Genomic DNA, 19,686 nt, shown 5'->3' with positions numbered 1-19,686 from the left:
AATAGAACTCACAGTTTCTCTACTAGGAGAAGTCATCATACTGACCTTTTCTGAAGGTGTACCATGCACCATGCTCCCTGGAGGGGAAGTGACAGTTTCTGGTGTGGTGGATTCAAAAATGGTGGTCTCTGGAGAAGTAATTAAGTGTTCTATGGTCATTGGGAGTTGAGTAGTGGTTTCCGAAGTACTAGTAGTAATTAGGGAGCTTGTAGGGAAAGAGGTAGAGGGCTCTGTGCTCTCTGAGGGAGAGGTGGCTGTCACTGCTGTTGTGGATTCAACTGTGGTGGTTTCTGGAAAAGGAGTTAAGTGTACTGTAGTCATAAGGATTTGAGTGGTCGTTTCTGAAGTACTAGCAGTAATTATGGAGCGCGTTGGCAAAGAGGTGGACGGCTCTGTGCTCTCTGAGGGAGAAGTGGCTGTTTCAGGTGTGGCAGATTCAAATGTGGTGCTCTCTGGTAAAGCTCTGGAGTATGCCGTGCTCTTTGGAATAGCACTCATGGTTTCAATACTACTAGAAGTCATCATGCTGCTCTTTTCTGAAGCTGTTGTACGTACTATGCTCTCTGGAGGAGACGAGGTGGTCTGCTGGGAGATAGAAGGAACTTTTGAACTCTCTGTTGGAAATGTTGAAGGCCCTGTGCTTTCGGAAGCAGGAGGGGTGGTGTGTGGGGAGCTTGATGTCATGAAGATGCTCTCCGAGAAAGGTGTGGAGGACACTGTACTCTTGGGAGTTGGTGTGATGGTTTCTGAAAGAGTAGAGGTTATGCTGCTCCCTGCTGATGCTGTGGAAGGCATGGTGCTTTCTGGGGGAGAAGTGGCTGTTTCAGATGTGGCAGATTCAAACGTGGTCGACTCTGGAGAAGTAGTTAAGTATTCTGTTGTAATTGGAAGTGGAGTAGTGGTTTCGGAAGTACTACTAGTAATTATGGAGCTCGCTAGCAAAGATATGGAGGACACTGTATTCTCGGGAGTTTGTGTGATGCTTTTTGAAAGAGTAGAACTTATGCTGCTCCCTGCTGACGCCGCGGAAGGCACTGTGCTTTCTGGGGGAGAAGTGGCTGTTTCATATGTGGCAGATTCAAAAGTGGTGGTCTCTTGAGAAGTAGTTAAGTATTCTCTTGTAGTTGGAAGTTGAGGAGCGATTTCTGAAGTACTAATAGTAATTATGGAGCTTGCTGGAAAAGAGGTGGAGGGCTCTGTCCTCTCTGGGGGAGAAGTCGCTGTTTCAGATGCGGCAGATTCCAACGTGGTGCTCTCTGGTAAAGCTGTGGAGTAAGCCATGGTATTTGGAATAGAACTCATGGTTTCAGTACGAGTAGCAGTCATCATGCTGCTCTTTTCTGAAGCTGAAGTATGTAATATGCTCTTTGGAGGAAGCGAGGTGGTTTCCTGGGAGGTAGAAGGAACTTTTGAACTCTCTGTTGGAAGTGTTAAAGGCCCTGTGCTTTCAGGAGCAGGAGGGGCAGTGTGTGGGGGGCTTGATACCATGATGAGGCTCTCCGAGAAAGGTGTGGAGGACACTGTACTCTCAGGAGTTGGTGTGATGGTTTCCGAAAGAGGAGAACTTATGCTGCTCCCTGCTGACACCGTGGAAGGCTCTGTGCTCTCTGTGGGAGAAGTGGCTGTCGTTGCTGGTGTGGATAGAAACGTGGTGGTTTCTGGAGAAGTAATTGAGTATTCTGTTGTAATTGGAAGTTGAGTAGTGGTTTGTGAAGTACTCATAGTAATTATGGAGCTTGCTAGCAAAGATGTGGAGGACACTGTACTCTCTGGGGGAGAAGTGGCTGTTTCAGATGTGGCAGATTTAAACGTGGTAGACTCTGAAGAAGTAATTGAGTATTCTCTTGTAATTGGAAGTTGAGTTGTGGTTTGGGAAGTACTAGTAGTAATTATGGAGCTCATTGGGAAAGAGGTGGCGGGCTCTGTACTCTCTGAGGGAGGAATGGTGGTCGCTGCTGTTGGGGATAGAAACGTGGTGGTTTCTGGAGAAGTAGTGTATTCTGTATTCATTGGGAGTTGAGTAGTGGTTTCTGAAGTACTGGTAGTAATTATGGCGCTTGCTGGCAAAGAGGAGGAGGGCTCTGTGCTCTCCGGGGGAGAAGGGACTGTCACTGCTGTTGTGGATTCAAAGGTGGTGATTTCTGGAGACGTAGTTAAATGTTCAGTAGTCACTGGAAGTTGAGTAGTGGTTTCTGAAGTACCACTAGTAATTATGGAGCTCGCTGGCAAAGATGTGGAGGACACTGTATTCTCGGGAGTTGGTGTGATGCTTTCTGAAAGAGTAGAACTTATGCTGCTCCCTGCTGACGCCGTGGAAGACACTGTGCTTTCTGGGGTAGAGGTGGCTGTTTCAGATGTGGCAGATTCAAACATGGTGGTCTCTTGAGAAGTAGTTAAGTATTCTGTTGTATTTGGAACTTGAGTAGTGGTTTCTGAAGTACTACTAGTAATTATGGCGCTCGCTAGCAAAGATGTGGAGGATACTGTACTCTCTGGGGGAGAAGGGGCTGTTTCAGATGTGGCAGATTCAAATGTGGTGGACTCTGAAGAAGTAGTTAAGTATTCTGTTGGGATTGGAACTTGAGTACTGGTTTCTAAAGTACTAGTAATAATTATAGAGCTCATAGGGAAAGAGGTGGAGGGCTCTGTGCTCTCTGGGGGAGAAGTGGCTGTCCCTGCTGCTCTGGATTCAAACGTGGTGGTTTCCTGAGAAGTAGTTATGTGTTCTGCGGTCACTGGAAGTTGAGTAATAATTATGGAGCTCATTGGGAAAGAGGTGGAGGGCTCTGTGCTGTCTGGGGGAAAAGGGACTGTTGCTGCTGTTGTGGATTCAAACGTGGTGGTTTCTGGAGAAATAGTTGAGTGTTCTGTAGTCATTTGGAGTTGAGTAGTGGTTTCTGAAGTACTAGTACTAATTATGGAGCTCATTGACAAAGAGGTGGAGGGCTCGGTACTCTCTGGGGGAGAAGTGGCTCTTTCAGATGTGGCAGTTTCAAACGTGGTGGTCTCTGGTAAAGCTGTGGAGTATTCCATGCTCTTTGGAATAGAACTCATTGTTTCAATACTACTAGAAGTCATCGTGCTGCTGTTTTCTGAAGCTGTAGTATGTACCATGCTCTCTGGAAGAGACGAGGAGGTTTGCTCAGGGGTAGAAGGAAATCTTGAACTCTCTGTTGGAAATGTAGGAGGCCCTATGCTTTCGGACGCAGGAGAGGTGGTGTATGGGGAGCTTGATGCCATGATGGTGCTCTCTGAGAAAGATGTGGAAGAGAACGTACTCTCTGTTGTTGGTGTTGTGTTTTCTGAAGGAGTAGAGGTTATGCTGCTCCCTTCTGATGCCGTGGAAGGCACTGTTTCTGGGGGAGAAGTGGCTGTTTCAGATGTAGCAGAATCAAAAGTGGTGGTCTGTGGAGAAGGTGTTAAGTATTCTGTTGTAATTGGAAGTTGAGTAGTGGTTTGTGAAGTACTCATAGTAATTATGGAGGTCATAGGAAAGGAGGTGGAGGGCTCTGTTGTATCTGGGGGAGAAGCGGCTCTCGCTGCTGCTGTGGATTCAAACGTGTTTTCTTGAGAACTAGTTAAGTGTTCTGCAGTCATTGGAAGTTCAGTAGTGGTTTCTGAAATCCTAGCAGTAATTATGGAGGTCATTGGCAAAGAGGTGGAGGGTTCTGTGCTCTCTGGGGAAGAAGTCGCTCTTTCAGATGTGGCAGATTCAAACGTGGTGGTCTCTGGTAGAGCTGTGGAGTAAGCCGTGCTGTTTGGAACAGAACTCATGGTTTCAGTACTAGTAGCAGTCGTTATGCTGCTCTTTTCTGAAGCTATAGTAGGTACTATGCTCTCTGGAGGAGACGAGGTGGTTTCCTGGGAGGTAGAAGGAACTTTTGAACTCTCTGTTGGAAACTTTGAAGGCCCTGTGCTTTCGGAAGCAGGAGGGGTAGTGTGGGGGGGGCTTGATGCCATGATGATGCTCTCTGAGAAAGATGTGGAGGACACTGTACTCTCAGGAGTTGGTGTGATGGTTTCCGAAAGAGGAGAACTTATGCTGCTCCCTGCTGACACCGTGGAAGGCTCTGTGCTCTCTGTGGGAGAAGTGGCTGTCGTTGCCGTTGTGGATAGAAACGTGGTGGTTTCTGGAGAAGTAATTGAGTATTCTGTTGTAATTGGAAGTTGAGTAGTGGTTTGTGAAGTACTCATAGTAATTATGGAGCTCGCTAGCAAAGATGTGGAGGACATTGTATTCTCGGAAGTTGGTGTGATGCTTTCTGAAAGAATAGAACTTATGCTGCTCCCTGCTGACACCGTGGAAGGCACTGTGCTTTCTGGGGGATAAGTGGCTGTTTCAGATGTGGCAGATTGAAAGGTGGTGGTCTCTTGAGAAGTAGTTAAGTATTCTGTTGTAATTGGAATTTGAGTAGTGGTTTCTGAAGTACTAGTAGGAATTATGGGGCTTGCAGGGAAAGAGGTGGAGGGCTCTGTACTCTCTGGGGGAGAAGTGGCTGTTTCAGATGCAGATTCAAACGTGGCGGTCTCTGGTAAAGCTGTGGAGTACGCCGTGCTGTTTGGAATAGAATTCACGGTTTCAATACTACTAGAAGTCATCATGCTGCTCTTTTCTGAAGCTGTAGTATGTACCATGCTCTCTGGAGGAGACGAGGTTTGCTCAGGGGTAGAAGAAACTCTTGAACTCTCTGTTGGAAGTGTAAGAGGCCCTGTGCTTTCGGAAGCAGGAGGGGTGGCATGTGGGGAGCTTGATGCCATGATTGTGCTCTCTGAGAAAGATGTGGAAGAGAACATACTCTCTGTTGTTCGTGTTGTGTTTTCTGAAAGAGTAGAAGTTACGCTGCTCCCTTCTGACGCCGTGGAAGACACTGTTTCTGGGGGAGAAGTCGCTTTTTCAGATGTGGAAGATTCAAACGTGGTGGTCTCTGGAGAAGTACTTAAGTATTCTGTTATAATGGGAGGTTGAGTAATGGTTTCTGAAGTGGCTGTCCCCGCTGTTGTAGATTCAAACATGGTGGTTCCTGGAGAAGTAGTTAATTGTTCAGTAGTCATTGGAAGTTGAGTAGTGGTTTCTGAAGTAGTAGTAGTAATTATGGAGCTTGCTGGCAAAGAGATGGCGGACACTGTACTCTCAGGAGTTGGTGTGATGGTTTCCGAAATAGTAGAACTTATGCTGCTCCCTGCTGACGCCGTGGAAGGCTCTGTGCTCTCTGGGGAGAAGTGGCTATTTCAGATGTGGCAGATTCAAACGTGGTAGACTCTGAAGAAGTAGTTGAGTATTCTATTGTAATTGGAAATTGAGTAGTTGTTTCTGAAGTACTAGTAGTAATTATGGAGCTCGTTGGGAAAGAGGAGGAGGGCTCTGTGCTCTCTGAGGGAGAAATGGTGGTCGCTGCTGTTGGGGATAGAAACGTGGTGGTTTCTGGAGAAGTAGTTGAGTATTCTGTATTCATTGGGAGTTGAGTAGTGGTTTCTGAAGTACTGGTAGTAATTATGGCGCTTGCTGGCAAAGAGGAGGAGGGCTCTGTGCTCTCCGGGGGAGAAGGGACTGTCACAGCTGTTGTGGATTCAAAGGTGGTGGTTTCTGGAGACGTAGTTAAATGTTCAGTAGTCACTGGAAGTTGAGTAGTGGTTTCTGAAGTACTCATAGTAATTATGGAGCTCGCTAGCAAAGATGTGGAGGACATTGTATTCTCGGAAGTTGGTGTGATGCTTTCTGAAAGAATAGAACTTATGCTGCTCCCTGCTGACACCGTGGAAGGCACTGTGCTTTCTGGGGGATAAGTGGCTGTTTCAGATGTGGCAGATTGAAAGGTGGTGGTCTCTTGAGAAGTAGTTAAGTATTCTGTTGTAATTGGAATTTGAGTAGTGGTTTCTGAAGTACTAGTAGGAATTATGGGGCTTGCAGGGAAAGAGGTGGAGGGCTCTATACTCTCTGGGGGAGAAGTGGCTGTTTCAGATGCAGATTCAAACGTGGCGGTCTCTGGTAAAGCTGTGGAGTACGCCGTGCTGTTTGGAATAGAATTCACAGTTTCAATACTACTAGAAGTCATCATGCTGCTCTTTTCTGAAGCTGTAGTATGTACCATGCTCTCTGGAGGAGACGAGGTTTGCTCAGGGGTAGAAGAAACTCTTGAACTCTCTGTTGGAAGTGTAAGAGGCCCTGTGCTTTCGGAAGCAGGAGGGGTGGCATGTGGGGAGCTTGATGCCATGATTGTGCTCTCTGAGAAAGATGTGGAAGAGAACATACTCTCTGTTGTTCGTGTTGTGTTTTCTGAAAGAGTAGAAGTTACGCTGCTCCCTTCTGACGCCGTGGAAGACACTGTTTCTGGGGGAGAAGTCGCTTTTTCAGATGTGGAAGATTCAAACGTGGTGGTCTCTGGAGAAGTACTTAAGTATTCTGTTATAATGGGAGGTTGAGTAATGGTTTCTGAAGTGGCTGTCCCCGCTGTTGTAGATTCAAACATGGTGGTTCCTGGAGAAGTAGTTAATTGTTCAGTAGTCATTGGAAGTTGAGTAGTGGTTTCTGAAGTAGTAGTAGTAATTATGGAGCTTGCTGGCAAAGAGGTGGCGGACACTGTACTCTCAGGAGTTGGTGTGATGGTTTCCGAAATAGTAGAACTTATGCTGCTCCCTGCTGACGCCGTGGAAGGCTCTGTGCTCTCTGGGGAGAAGTGGCTATTTCAGATGTGGCAGATTCAAACGTGGTAGACTCTGAAGAAGTAGTTGAGTATTCTATTGTAATTGGAAATTGAGTAGTTGTTTCTGAAGTACTAGTAGTAATTATGGAGCTCGTTGGGAAAGAGGAGGAGGGCTCTGTGCTCTCTGAGGGAGAAATGGTGGTCGCTGCTGTTGGGGATAGAAACGTGGTGGTTTCTGGAGAAGTAGTTGAGTATTCTGTATTCATTGGGAGTTGAGTAGTGGTTTCTGAAGTACTGGTAGTAATTATGGCACTTGCTGGCAAAGAGGAGGAGGGCTCTGTGCTCTCCGGGGGAGAAGGGACTGTCACAGCTGTTGTGGATTCAAAGGTGGTGGTTTCTGGAGACATAGTTAAATGTTCAGTAGTCACTGGAAGTTGAGTAGTGGTTTCTGAAGTACCACTAGTAATCATGGAGCTCGCTGGCAAAGATGTGGAGGACACTGTATTCTCGGGAGTTGGTGTGATGCTTTCTGAAAGAGTAGAACTTATGCTGCTCCCTGCTGACGCCGTGGAAGACACTGTGCTTTCTGGGGTAGAGGTGGCTGTTTCAGATGTGGCAGATTCAAACATGGTGGTCTCTTGAGAGGTAGTTAAGTATTCTGTTGTATTTGGAACTTGAGTAGTGGTTTCTGAAGTACTACTAGTAATTATGGCGCTCGCTAGCAAAGATGTGGAGGATACTGTACTCTCTGGGGGAGAAGGGGCTGTTTCAGATGTGGCAGATTTAAACGTGGTAAACTCTGAAGAAGAAGTTGAGTATTCTCTTGTAATTGGAAGTTGAGTTGTGGTTTCTGAAGTACTAGTAGTAATTATGGCGCTGGCTGGGAAAGAGGTGGAGGGCTCTGTGCTCTGTGGGGGAGAAGTGGCTGTTTTAGATGTGGCAGATTCAAATGTGGTGGACTCTGAAGAAGTAGTTAAGTATTCTGTTGGGATTGGAACTTGAGTACTGGTTTCTAAAGTACTAGTAATAATTATAGAGCTCATAGGGAAAGAGGTGGAGGGCTCTGTGCTCTCTGGGGGAGAAGTGGCTGTCCCTGCTGCTCTGGATTCAAACGTGGTGGTTTCCTGAGAAGTAGTTATGTGTTCTGCGGTCACTGGAAGTTGAGTAATAATTATGGAGCTCATTGGGAAAGAGGTGGAGGGCTCTGTGCTGTCTGGGGGAAAAGGGACTGTTGCTGCTGTTGTGGATTCAAACGTGGTGGTTTCTGGAGAAATAGTTGAGTGTTCTGTAGTCATTTGGAGTTGAGTAGTGGTTTCTGAAGTACTAGTACTAATTATGGAGCTCATTGACAAAGAGGTGGAGGGCTCGGTACTCTCTGGGGGAGAAGTGGCTCTTTCAGATGTGGCAGTTTCAAACGTGGTGGTCTCTGGTAAAGCTGTGGAGTATTCCATGCTCTTTGGAATAGAACTCATTGTTTCAATACTACTAGAAGTCATCGTGCTGCTGTTTTCTGAAGCTGTAGTATGTACCATGCTCTCTGGAAGAGACGAGGAGGTTTGCTCAGGGGTAGAAGGAAATCTTGAACTCTCTGTTGGAAATGTAGGAGGCCCTATGCTTTCGGACGCAGGAGAGGTGGTGTATGGGGAGCTTGATGCCATGATGGTGCTCTCTGAGAAAGATGTGGAAGAGAACGTACTCTCTGTTGTTGGTGTTGTGTTTTCTGAAGGAGTAGAGGTTATGCTGCTCCCTTCTGATGCCGTGGAAGGCACTGTTTCTGGGGGAGAAGTGGCTGTTTCAGATGTAGCAGAATCAAAAGTGGTGGTCTGTGGAGAAGGTGTTAAGTATTCTGTTGTAATTGGAAGTTGAGTAGTGGTTTGTGAAGTACTCATAGTAATTATGGAGGTCATAGGAAAGGAGGTGGAGGGCTCTGTTGTATCTGGGGGAGAAGCGGCTCTCGCTGCTGCTGTGGATTCAAACGTGTTTTCTTGAGAACTAGTTAAGTGTTCTGCAGTCATTGGAAGTTCAGTAGTGGTTTCTGAAATCCTAGCAGTAATTATGGAGGTCATTGGCAAAGAGGTGGAGGGTTCTGTGCTCTCTGGGGAAGAAGTCGCTCTTTCAGATGTGGCAGATTCAAACGTGGTGGTCTCTGGTAGAGCTGTGGAGTAAGCCGTGCTGTTTGGAACAGAACTCATGGTTTCAGTACTAGTAGCAGTCGTTATGCTGCTCTTTTCTGAAGCTATAGTAGGTACTATGCTCTCTGGAGGAGACGAGGTGGTTTCCTGGGAGGTAGAAGGAACTTTTGAACTCTCTGTTGGAAACTTTGAAGGCCCTGTGCTTTCGGAAGCAGGAGGGGTAGTGTGGGGGGGGCTTGATGCCATGATGATGCTCTCTGAGAAAGATGTGGAGGACACTGTACTCTCAGGAGTTGGTGTGATGGTTTCCGAAAGAGGAGAACTTATGCTGCTCCCTGCTGACACCGTGGAAGGCTCTGTGCTCTCTGTGGGAGAAGTGGCTGTCGTTGCCGTTGTGGATAGAAACGTGGTGGTTTCTGGAGAAGTAATTGAGTATTCTGTTGTAATTGGAAGTTGAGTAGTGGTTTGTGAAGTACTCATAGTAATTATGGAGCTCGCTAGCAAAGATGTGGAGGACATTGTATTCTCGGAAGTTGGTGTGATGCTTTCTGAAAGAATAGAACTTATGCTGCTCCCTGCTGACACCGTGGAAGGCACTGTGCTTTCTGGGGGATAAGTGGCTGTTTCAGATGTGGCAGATTGAAAGGTGGTGGTCTCTTGAGAAGTAGTTAAGTATTCTGTTGTAATTGGAATTTGAGTAGTGGTTTCTGAAGTACTAGTAGGAATTATGGGGCTTGCAGGGAAAGAGGTGGAGGGCTCTGTACTCTCTGGGGGAGAAGTGGCTGTTTCAGATGCAGATTCAAACGTGGCGGTCTCTGGTAAAGCTGTGGAGTACGCCGTGCTGTTTGGAATAGAATTCACGGTTTCAATACTACTAGAAGTCATCATGCTGCTCTTTTCTGAAGCTGTAGTATGTACCATGCTCTCTGGAGGAGACGAGGTTTGCTCAGGGGTAGAAGAAACTCTTGAACTCTCTGTTGGAAGTGTAAGAGGCCCTGTGCTTTCGGAAGCAGGAGGGGTGGCATGTGGGGAGCTTGATGCCATGATTGTGCTCTCTGAGAAAGATGTGGAAGAGAACATACTCTCTGTTGTTCGTGTTGTGTTTTCTGAAAGAGTAGAAGTTACGCTGCTCCCTTCTGACGCCGTGGAAGACACTGTTTCTGGGGAGAAGTCGCTTTTTCAGATGTGGAAGATTCAAACGTGGTGGTCTCTGGAGAAGTACTTAAGTATTCTGTTATAATGGGAGGTTGAGTAATGGTTTCTGAAGTGGCTGTCCCCGCTGTTGTAGATTCAAACATGGTGGTTCCTGGAGAAGTAGTTAATTGTTCAGTAGTCATTGGAAGTTGAGTAGTGGTTTCTGAAGTAGTAGTAGTAATTATGGAGCTTGCTGGCAAAGAGGTGGCGGACACTGTACTCTCAGGAGTTGGTGTGATGGTTTCCGAAATAGTAGAACTTATGCTGCTCCCTGCTGACGCCGTGGAAGGCTCTGTGCTCTCTGGGGGAGAAGTGGCTATTTCAGATGTGGCAGATTCAAACGTGGTAGACTCTGAAGAAGTAGTTGAGTATTCTATTGTAATTGGAAATTGAGTAGTTGTTTCTGAAGTACTAGTAGTAATTATGGAGCTCGTTGGGAAAGAGGAGGAGGGCTCTGTGCTCTCTGAGGGAGAAATGGTGGTCGCTGCTGTTGGGGATAGAAACGTGGTGGTTTCTGGAGAAGTAGTTGAGTATTCTGTATTCATTGGGAGTTGAGTAGTGGTTTCTGAAGTACTGGTAGTAATTATGGCACTTGCTGGCAAAGAGGAGGAGGGCTCTGTGCTCTCCGGGGAGAAGGGACTGTCACAGCTGTTGTGGATTCAAAGGTGGTGGTTTCTGGAGACATAGTTAAATGTTCAGTAGTCACTGGAAGTTGAGTAGTGGTTTCTGAAGTACCACTAGTAATCATGGAGCTCGCTGGCAAAGATGTGGAGGACACTGTATTCTCGGGAGTTGGTGTGATGCTTTCTGAAAGAGTAGAACTTATGCTGCTCCCTGCTGACGCCGTGGAAGACACTGTGCTTTCTGGGGTAGAGGTGGCTGTTTCAGATGTGGCAGATTCAAACATGGTGGTCTCTTGAGAGGTAGTTAAGTATTCTGTTGTATTTGGAACTTGAGTAGTGGTTTCTGAAGTACTACTAGTAATTATGGCGCTCGCTAGCAAAGATGTGGAGGATACTGTACTCTCTGGGGGAGAAGGGGCTGTTTCAGATGTGGCAGATTTAAACGTGGTAAACTCTGAAGAAGAAGTTGAGTATTCTCTTGTAATTGGAAGTTGAGTTGTGGTTTCTGAAGTACTAGTAGTAATTATGGCGCTGGCTGGGAAAGAGGTGGAGGGCTCTGTGCTCTGTGGGGGAGAAGTGGCTGTTTTAGATGTGGCAGATTCAAATGTGGTGGACTCTGAAGAAGTAGTTAAGTATTCTGTTGGGATTGGAACTTGAGTACTGGTTTCTAAAGTACTAGTAATAATTATAGAGCTCATAGGGAAAGAGGTGGAGGGCTCTGTGCTCTCTGGGGAGAAGTGGCTGTCCCTGCTGCTCTGGATTCAAACGTGGTGGTTTCCTGAGAAGTAGTTATGTGTTCTGCGGTCACTGGAAGTTGAGTAATAATTATGGAGCTCATTGGGAAAGAGGTGGAGGGCTCTGTGCTGTCTGGGGAAAAGGGACTGTTGCTGCTGTTGTGGATTCAAACGTGGTGGTTTCTGGAGAAATAGTTGAGTGTTCTGTAGTCATTTGGAGTTGAGTAGTGGTTTCTGAAGTACTAGTACTAATTATGGAGCTCATTGACAAAGAGGTGGAGGGCTCGGTACTCTCTGGGGGAGAAGTGGCTCTTTCAGATGTGGCAGTTTCAAACGTGGTGGTCTCTGGTAAAGCTGTGGAGTATTCCATGCTCTTTGGAATAGAACTCATTGTTTCAATACTACTAGAAGTCATCGTGCTGCTGTTTTCTGAAGCTGTAGTATGTACCATGCTCTCTGGAAGAGACGAGGAGGTTTGCTCAGGGGTAGAAGGAAATCTTGAACTCTCTGTTGGAAATGTAGGAGGCCCTATGCTTTCGGACGCAGGAGAGGTGGTGTATGGGGAGCTTGATGCCATGATGGTGCTCTCTGAGAAAGATGTGGAAGAGAACGTACTCTCTGTTGTTGGTGTTGTGTTTTCTGAAGGAGTAGAGGTTATGCTGCTCCCTTCTGATGCCGTGGAAGGCACTGTTTCTGGGGGAGAAGTGGCTGTTTCAGATGTAGCAGAATCAAAAGTGGTGGTCTGTGGAGAAGGTGTTAAGTATTCTGTTGTAATTGGAAGTTGAGTAGTGGTTTGTGAAGTACTCATAGTAATTATGGAGGTCATAGGAAAGGAGGTGGAGGGCTCTGTTGTATCTGGGGGAGAAGCGGCTCTCGCTGCTGCTGTGGATTCAAACGTGTTTTCTTGAGAACTAGTTAAGTGTTCTGCAGTCATTGGAAGTTCAGTAGTGGTTTCTGAAATCCTAGCAGTAATTATGGAGGTCATTGGCAAAGAGGTGGAGGGTTCTGTGCTCTCTGGGGAAGAAGTCGCTCTTTCAGATGTGGCAGATTCAAACGTGGTGGTCTCTGGTAGAGCTGTGGAGTAAGCCGTGCTGTTTGGAACAGAACTCATGGTTTCAGTACTAGTAGCAGTCGTTATGCTGCTCTTTTCTGAAGCTATAGTAGGTACTATGCTCTCTGGAGGAGACGAGGTGGTTTCCTGGGAGGTAGAAGGAACTTTTGAACTCTCTGTTGGAAACTTTGAAGGCCCTGTGCTTTCGGAAGCAGGAGGGGTAGTGTGGGGGGGGCTTGATGCCATGATGATGCTCTCTGAGAAAGATGTGGAGGACACTGTACTCTCAGGAGTTGGTGTGATGGTTTCCGAAAGAGGAGAACTTATGCTGCTCCCTGCTGACACCGTGGAAGGCTCTGTGCTCTCTGTGGGAGAAGTGGCTGTCGTTGCCGTTGTGGATAGAAACGTGGTGGTTTCTGGAGAAGTAATTGAGTATTCTGTTGTAATTGGAAGTTGAGTAGTGGTTTGTGAAGTACTCATAGTAATTATGGAGCTCGCTAGCAAAGATGTGGAGGACATTGTATTCTCGGAAGTTGGTGTGATGCTTTCTGAAAGAATAGAACTTATGCTGCTCCCTGCTGACACCGTGGAAGGCACTGTGCTTTCTGGGGGATAAGTGGCTGTTTCAGATGTGGCAGATTGAAAGGTGGTGGTCTCTTGAGAAGTAGTTAAGTATTCTGTTGTAATTGGAATTTGAGTAGTGGTTTCTGAAGTACTAGTAGGAATTATGGGGCTTGCAGGGAAAGAGGTGGAGGGCTCTGTACTCTCTGGGGGAGAAGTGGCTGTTTCAGATGCAGATTCAAACGTGGCGGTCTCTGGTAAAGCTGTGGAGTACGCCGTGCTGTTTGGAATAGAATTCACGGTTTCAATACTACTAGAAGTCATCATGCTGCTCTTTTCTGAAGCTGTAGTATGTACCATGCTCTCTGGAGGAGACGAGGTTTGCTCAGGGGTAGAAGAAACTCTTGAACTCTCTGTTGGAAGTGTAAGAGGCCCTGTGCTTTCGGAAGCAGGAGGGGTGGCATGTGGGGAGCTTGATGCCATGATTGTGCTCTCTGAGAAAGATGTGGAAGAGAACATACTCTCTGTTGTTCGTGTTGTGTTTTCTGAAAGAGTAGAAGTTACGCTGCTCCCTTCTGACGCCGTGGAAGACACTGTTTCTGGGGGAGAAGTCGCTTTTTCAGATGTGGAAGATTCAAACGTGGTGGTCTCTGGAGAAGTACTTAAGTATTCTGTTATAATGGGAGGTTGAGTAATGGTTTCTGAAGTGGCTGTCCCCGCTGTTGTAGATTCAAACATGGTGGTTCCTGGAGAAGTAGTTAATTGTTCAGTAGTCATTGGAAGTTGAGTAGTGGTTTCTGAAGTAGTAGTAGTAATTATGGAGCTTGCTGGCAAAGAGATGGCGGACACTGTACTCTCAGGAGTTGGTGTGATGGTTTCCGAAATAGTAGAACTTATGCTGCTCCCTGCTGACGCCGTGGAAGGCTCTGTGCTCTCTGGGGGAGAAGTGGCTATTTCAGATGTGGCAGATTCAAACGTGGTAGACTCTGAAGAAGTAGTTGAGTATTCTATTGTAATTGGAAATTGAGTAGTTGTTTCTGAAGTACTAGTAGTAATTATGGAGCTCGTTGGGAAAGAGGAGGAGGGCTCTGTGCTCTCTGAGGGAGAAATGGTGGTCGCTGCTGTTGGGGATAGAAACGTGGTGGTTTCTGGAGAAGTAGTTGAGTATTCTGTATTCATTGGGAGTTGAGTAGTGGTTTCTGAAGTACTGGTAGTAATTATGGCGCTTGCTGGCAAAGAGGAGGAGGGCTCTGTGCTCTCCGGGGGAGAAGGGACTGTCACAGCTGTTGTGGATTCAAAGGTGGTGGTTTCTGGAGACATAGTTAAATGTTCAGTAGTCACTGGAAGTTGAGTAGTGGTTTCTGAAGTACCACTAGTAATCATGGAGCTCGCTGGCAAAGATGTGGAGGACACTGTATTCTCGGGAGTTGGTGTGATGCTTTCTGAAAGAGTAGAACTTATGCTGCTCCCTGCTGACGCCGTGGAAGACACTGTGCTTTCTGGGGTAGAAGTGGCTGTTTCAGATGTGGCAGATTCAAACGTGGTGGTCTCTTGAGAAGTAGTTAAGTATTCTGTTGTAATTGGAACTTGAGTAGTGGTTTCTGAAGTACTACTAGTAATTATGGCACTCACTAGCAAAGATGTGGAGGACACTGTACTCTCTGGGGGAGAAGGGGCTGTTTCAGATGTAGCAGATTTAAATGTGGTAAACTCTGAAGAAGAAGTTGAGTATTCTCTTGTAATTGGAAGTTGAGTTGTGGTTTCTGAAGTACTAGTAGTAATTATGGAGCCCGCTGGCAAAGTGGTGGAGGGCTCTATGCTCTCTGAGGGAGAAATGGCGGTTGCTGCTATTGTGGATAGCAACGTGGTTTCTGGAGAAGCAGTGTATTCTGTACTCTGGTTTATGCTGCTCCCTGCTGACGCCGTGGAAGACACTGTGCTTTCTGGGGTAGAAGTGGCTGTTTCAGATGTGGCAGATTCAAACGTGGTGGTCTCTTGAGAAGTAGTTAAGTATTCTGTTGTAATTGGAACTTGAGTAGTGGTTTCTGAAGTACTACTAGTAATTATGGACCTCGCTGGCAAAGAGGTGGAGGACTCTGTCCTCTCTGGGGGAGAAGTGGCTGTTTCAGATGTGGCAGATTCAAATGTGATGCTCTCTGGTAAAGCTCTGGAGTATGCCCTGCTCTTTGGAATAGCACTCATGGTTTCAATACTACTAGAAGTCATCATGCTGCTCTTTTCTGAAGCTGTTGTACGTACTATGGTCTCTGGAGGAGACGAGGTGGTTTGCTGGGAGATAGAAGGATTCTCTTTGATTGTAGTGAAGGAGGAGGTTTCAGCAGAAGAGCTTCCCTTTACCATACTACCTGGTGCTTGAATGGATACATAATTCGGGTTAAATTCAGTAGTGGGAAGGACAGAACCAAATTTTTAAACTGCGATTTCCTAATAGAACAAAAGTTATAGCAAGGTTTTCTTTCCTTTTGTTTACATGAAAGTTTCCTTACTGGTACACAGTTTGACTCCCTTTACCATGCACATCAATTTATAATTATATGGATTTCCTTACAAAAAGCAGCAAAATTGATTGGATACATTAATCTGCTCTCTATTGGTTTGAGTAATTAATTAGTCTTTCTCTGTCCTATTTTTCCTAGCTGCAGATTTTCATGGCTTTGGGCGAAGATATCCAACTATCCTTTTAGTTGAATGTGTTTATTTACTGGATGTACAGGTAGTCCTCAACTTATGACCATTCATTCATTCATTCATTCATTCATTCATTCATTCATTCAGTAACTGTTCGAAGTTATGACAATGCTGAATGAATGGTAGTTACAACTGGTCCTGAAAGTTACAGCCATCCCAGCACCCCCATGGTCATGTGATTGCGATCTGGGTGCTTGGCAATCTGTTTACACTTACAACTCGTTGCCAAGGACCCCATGATCATGTGACCACCATTGGCAACTTTCCCTGCCAGCTTCCCAAGAAAGTCAGTGAGGAAGCTGGCAGGGAAGGTTGCAAATTGCTGGGGTAAGTCTCCCTCATCCACACACCCTCCCCAGCCCCTCTGTGCTTGCGTTGCACCAGCCACTTGTGCCCCCCTGTGCACCCTCACCAACCTGTGCAGCACCTCTCATGTACCCCTGTGCACCCTCCCGAACCTACGTGGCACCTTGTGCACCCCCTTATTCACTCCCCCACCTGGCAGCAGCCACTTACCTGCCCGCTAGCCTGGGATTTGCAACTTTCTGCCGGCTTCCCCACTGACTTTGGTTGTGGGAAGCTGGCAGAAAGTTGCCTCGCCAAATGTCCGTGGGATTCAGTTATCAATGACAACTGGGACTGCAGGGATTGCCATCACTAAATGATGCAGTCGTGCTTTATGACCACAATTCTTAGTGATAGAAATTCTGGTCCCAATTGTCATTGTAAGTTGAGGACTACCTGTATATTCCACCTTCCCTTCAAATAGCACCCTTTTTTCCCCATTTTCCACATAAAACCCTATGAGTTAATTGGGCTGAGAGGGAGGGACTGGTCTAAATTCACCTAGGGAGCTTCTGTGTCTGCAGGGGGGCCAGAACCTGTGTCTCCCCACTCCTACGTAGTCCAATACTTCAACCACTACACCACATTGTCTCTGACTTTAAACAGAGATGTTAGAAACTGAGAACTTCTGGATGCAGTGATGTGCTCTGTCATTAAGCTATGGCCTTTTCAGTACAGGTAGTCCTCATTCAGAGACCACAATTGGAACCTGCAACTTGGTTGTTAAGCAAAGCAGTCACTAAGTGAAACCATGACTGTGCTTATGATCTTACTTCAGCTTTCCTTTGCTTTACAGAGCTGCGAAGGTTGCAAATGCAAGGATTAGTCACAAAGTTACTTTTTCATTACCATCGAAATTGTGAATGGTCACTAATCAAGGCAGTTACTAAATGAGGACTCCCTGTATAAAAGTCCTAAATGGAGAGCAAAGCCTCACAATCACCTTAAAGTGCATTCCACCAGTCCTTGAGTCAGCTGAAAAATATACCAGCGTAAATTACATTGCACTGATCGCTGAGCCCTGTTCTGTCTTAGCAGCAGGGCTGGGAAGGGGTACTGCTCTTACAATTCTAATTCAGGACAATTTAAGAGCAGCAAATGTTGGATTCCTCTGAATGTGTTTCCCTTCATTTGGGGGCGGGTGACTGGGATGAAGACTTTACCACCTTTCAAAATTGCTGAAGTGATAAGTCTGTTCCTCCTGTTTCATCCAATACTCCCTCCCCACACTCCACTCGCCTGTCACTTGGCTACTTTTGGATATGGGTGTCAGCCCTTCAAAGTTGGGCAGGTCAGAAAACAGACTTCATAAAACTACTGGAACTCTGTTTTATTGTTGTTGGGTATAGTAACAGAATCTTTGAAAGCCTGGCAAGTTTCCTCTGTCCTCTCTTATACCACGGCATTATTTTAAGTCTTTCTTAGGCTCCCTCCTTTCCCAGGGCTGAGATCTGGGGGGTGGGGTTGTGCCTCTGAGTCATTACTGATTTCTGGCGATCGCCTGGAGAAGTCCCTTCTTGGACTTCTTGGCACTATTTTTCATAAGTGGTTTGCCCTTGCCTTTTTCTTCCTAGTGCTGAGAGAGAGACTGGTCCAAAATCATCCAGGTGGGTTCATGCCTAAGGCAGGACTAGAACTGGGGATTGCCTGGTTTCTAGTCTGGTACCTTAACCACCACACCAATCTGGCTTTTGAGATTTTATTTACAAGTTTTTTTTTTATCGGTTAACAGCTGTTGTGTTCTTTCGCTGATGCTCTCTCTGGCTCCCTTTGCACCAGAGGAGTTCATAAATAACCCAAGTGGAGGGACTGTGAGAACACCAGATCCCCTCTCTCTCTTTCTGCCCTGCCACACTACTGTGCTTGTTGACCTGGGACAGAACTCTTGTAAGTTTCACCCCTGCTCCCATTTATCCCAAATTGGTAAATGTTCAGGTGAATGACAATGCTGGTAGTGAATGGTCATGGCCAGCAGCATCTAGAAGTTAAAACCGAAACAAAAAAAAGTAGAAATTACAGCCATGCTGGCAGAAGCTGTGGAAAACTTGTAATGAATTCATTAGGGGCACAATCAGGTACACATTGCTGTTCTTTTCCCCAGTTTAAATCAACCAAATCTACAATACAGGGCTATGCTCTCTCTAGGGCAGTGTTTCTCAACCTTGGCGACTTTAAGATATATGGACTTCAACTCCCAGAATTCCCCAGCCATGGTGGCTGGGGAATTCTGGGAGTTGAAGTTTGCATATCTTAAAGTCACCAAGGTTGAGAAACACTGCTCTAGGGAGTGGGGAGCACTAGTTCTGTTTTTTTTTAAAACACAGGTCTACTATCCTTCCCAAATAAGAACCTTGTGTTTTAAAAAAAGGACTAGTGTTCTTTGAAAGGCAAGCTAATCTGGAAATGTCAGACTGGCAGTTTTACAAAGCAGTGGTCAGGTATTACGCAGGCAGATGCCACTGTGGAAGCCAGGTGTTTGGTTTGTCCTGTAGCCCAAGTCAAAATGGCCATGAAGGGCAGTTCCCAGTGGCCAGAGGGAAGACAACATGCCCACAACAGCCTCATGTGATCAACAGGAGCCAGCCAGATTACCTGAACATGTGTAATGGTATGCGGGAAAGATCTTGGGAGACTGGGACAAGAGCTACCACCTGGGAACAGTCAGATAAGAGACAGCATAGCCTGCAGCTGGACATGGGTGAGGCAAGAGGCTCAGAAGAGACTGTCCCTAGTTTTTTGGGCTGTAAAGGAAACGGGAGAATTGTACTTTCAGACTTGCAAGACTGATGTCAGCCTTACCAGGTAGACCATACAGGAAACACAACCAGATGAGCTAATTCTACTTTATTGTAAGGCTACATTAGCAGAATCTTGTAATTCCCACATACCATTACAACATGTCATCACCAACTGCATCAATGAACCACTATAGATCATTCATACACTGAGACCTGTGCTGGAAGAAGAGGGGAAACACTACTTTAAAACTTGAACAGCTAAAGATGATTTAAGCTGCAGCAGGCTAGGGATGAGATGAAGGCAATGTTGTGCAGACGTAACTGTGAAAGTTGATGTAGGGAGCACATTTGTTCTATGGGAGGATGAGCTCTCAGTCACATTATTTGCTTGTCACTATTGGTGGCACAGAACAAGGTCTTTTCCAGTCTGATGCATTGAATCTGTTTAGTGGAAATGTAGCAGATTCACCTTCTGACCTCCTTCATGCCCCTTGAGCTCTATTATTGAGATACTGTATAAGGGCTCTGGATGAAGATTTATATCAGCTTAAATCATTGCTCCAGACAGCCCAGTCCTATCTGTTCCAGGGCATAGATGCCAATTTACCTGCAGCTCCCCTAAGTGGTATCTGCTGAACCTCCACATTACATAATAATCATTTAATTTAATAATTCAGGCATGATCAAAATCATTGTGAGATCAGCCTTTTTGGACACAGATGTTTAAGTCACAGAGTTTGTGTTGTAATGTCATGACCCATGTTTTGTTTTGCCTCCTCCCCCCCCCCCCAATGCCTATGTATGAGAATGAAAAGTTTAGCAATCTCTCAAGACTCGGGGCATTTTTTAAATGTTTATTCTTATTTTTGCTAAGATGCTTCCTAGTGCATAAAAGATTACTTTGTCTAGCTTTGCAGGAATCCAAGCAGAGAAGGGTGTGTTTCATCATGCACTGTTT

The 19,686-nt window shown here is 46.0% G+C and overlaps 3 protein-coding genes across 3 annotated transcripts; all 3 read right to left on the bottom strand.

Annotated features, from left to right (window-relative positions):
• Positions 1-1,306: 1,306 nt before the first annotated feature.
• On the bottom strand, positions 1,307-5,103 carry LOC112543235 (uncharacterized). The gene is made up of 2 exons (XM_088149900.1): positions 2,040-5,103; positions 1,307-1,389 (listed from the first exon to the last, which is right to left on the bottom strand). The coding sequence occupies exons 1-2, from the start codon at positions 5,011-5,013 to the stop codon at positions 1,307-1,309; spliced, it is 3,057 nt and encodes a 1,018-aa protein (XP_088006026.1). The 5' UTR covers positions 5,014-5,103.
• A 1,519-nt stretch (positions 5,104-6,622) lies between these two features.
• LOC148214660 (uncharacterized) lies at positions 6,623-9,851 on the bottom strand. The gene has a single exon (XM_088149899.1). It carries the CDS (start codon positions 9,815-9,817, stop codon positions 6,623-6,625), a length of 3,195 nt encoding a protein of 1,064 aa, XP_088006025.1. The 5' UTR covers positions 9,818-9,851.
• Positions 9,852-11,424: 1,573 nt separating this feature from the next.
• On the bottom strand, positions 11,425-15,297 carry LOC112543394 (uncharacterized). The gene has a single exon (XM_025177640.2). The coding sequence runs from the start codon at positions 15,295-15,297 to the stop codon at positions 11,425-11,427; it is 3,873 nt and encodes a 1,290-aa protein (XP_025033408.2).
• Between the last annotated feature and the right edge of the window lie 4,389 nt (positions 15,298-19,686).

This window comes from Python bivittatus, unplaced genomic scaffold (assembly GCF_059951505.1).
Source record: "Python bivittatus isolate LINGU-HERP-01145 unplaced genomic scaffold, Pbiv_v1 ctg000580_np1212, whole genome shotgun sequence".
Taxonomy (NCBI): Eukaryota; Metazoa; Chordata; class Lepidosauria; order Squamata; family Pythonidae; genus Python; species Python bivittatus.
The sequence above is the reverse complement of the archived record's forward strand: the minus strand, read 5'-3'. Positions and strand labels throughout refer to the sequence as shown.

Coding starts and splice junctions, on each gene's coding strand:
- LOC112543394 (XM_025177640.2), bottom strand. CDS start 15,297: ATGGTAAAGGGAAGCTCTTCTGCTGAAACCTCCTCCTTCACTACAATC.
- LOC148214660 (XM_088149899.1), bottom strand. CDS start 9,817: ATGGCATCAAGCTCCCCACATGCCACCCCTCCTGCTTCCGAAAGCACA.
- LOC112543235 (XM_088149900.1), bottom strand. CDS start 5,013: ATGTTTGAATCTACAACAGCGGGGACAGCCACTTCAGAAACCATTACT. Junction 1,390..2,039: donor AAGCGCCATAATTACTACCA/GTACTTCAGAAA, acceptor TCTACCTCCCAG/GAAACCACCTCGCTTCCTCC.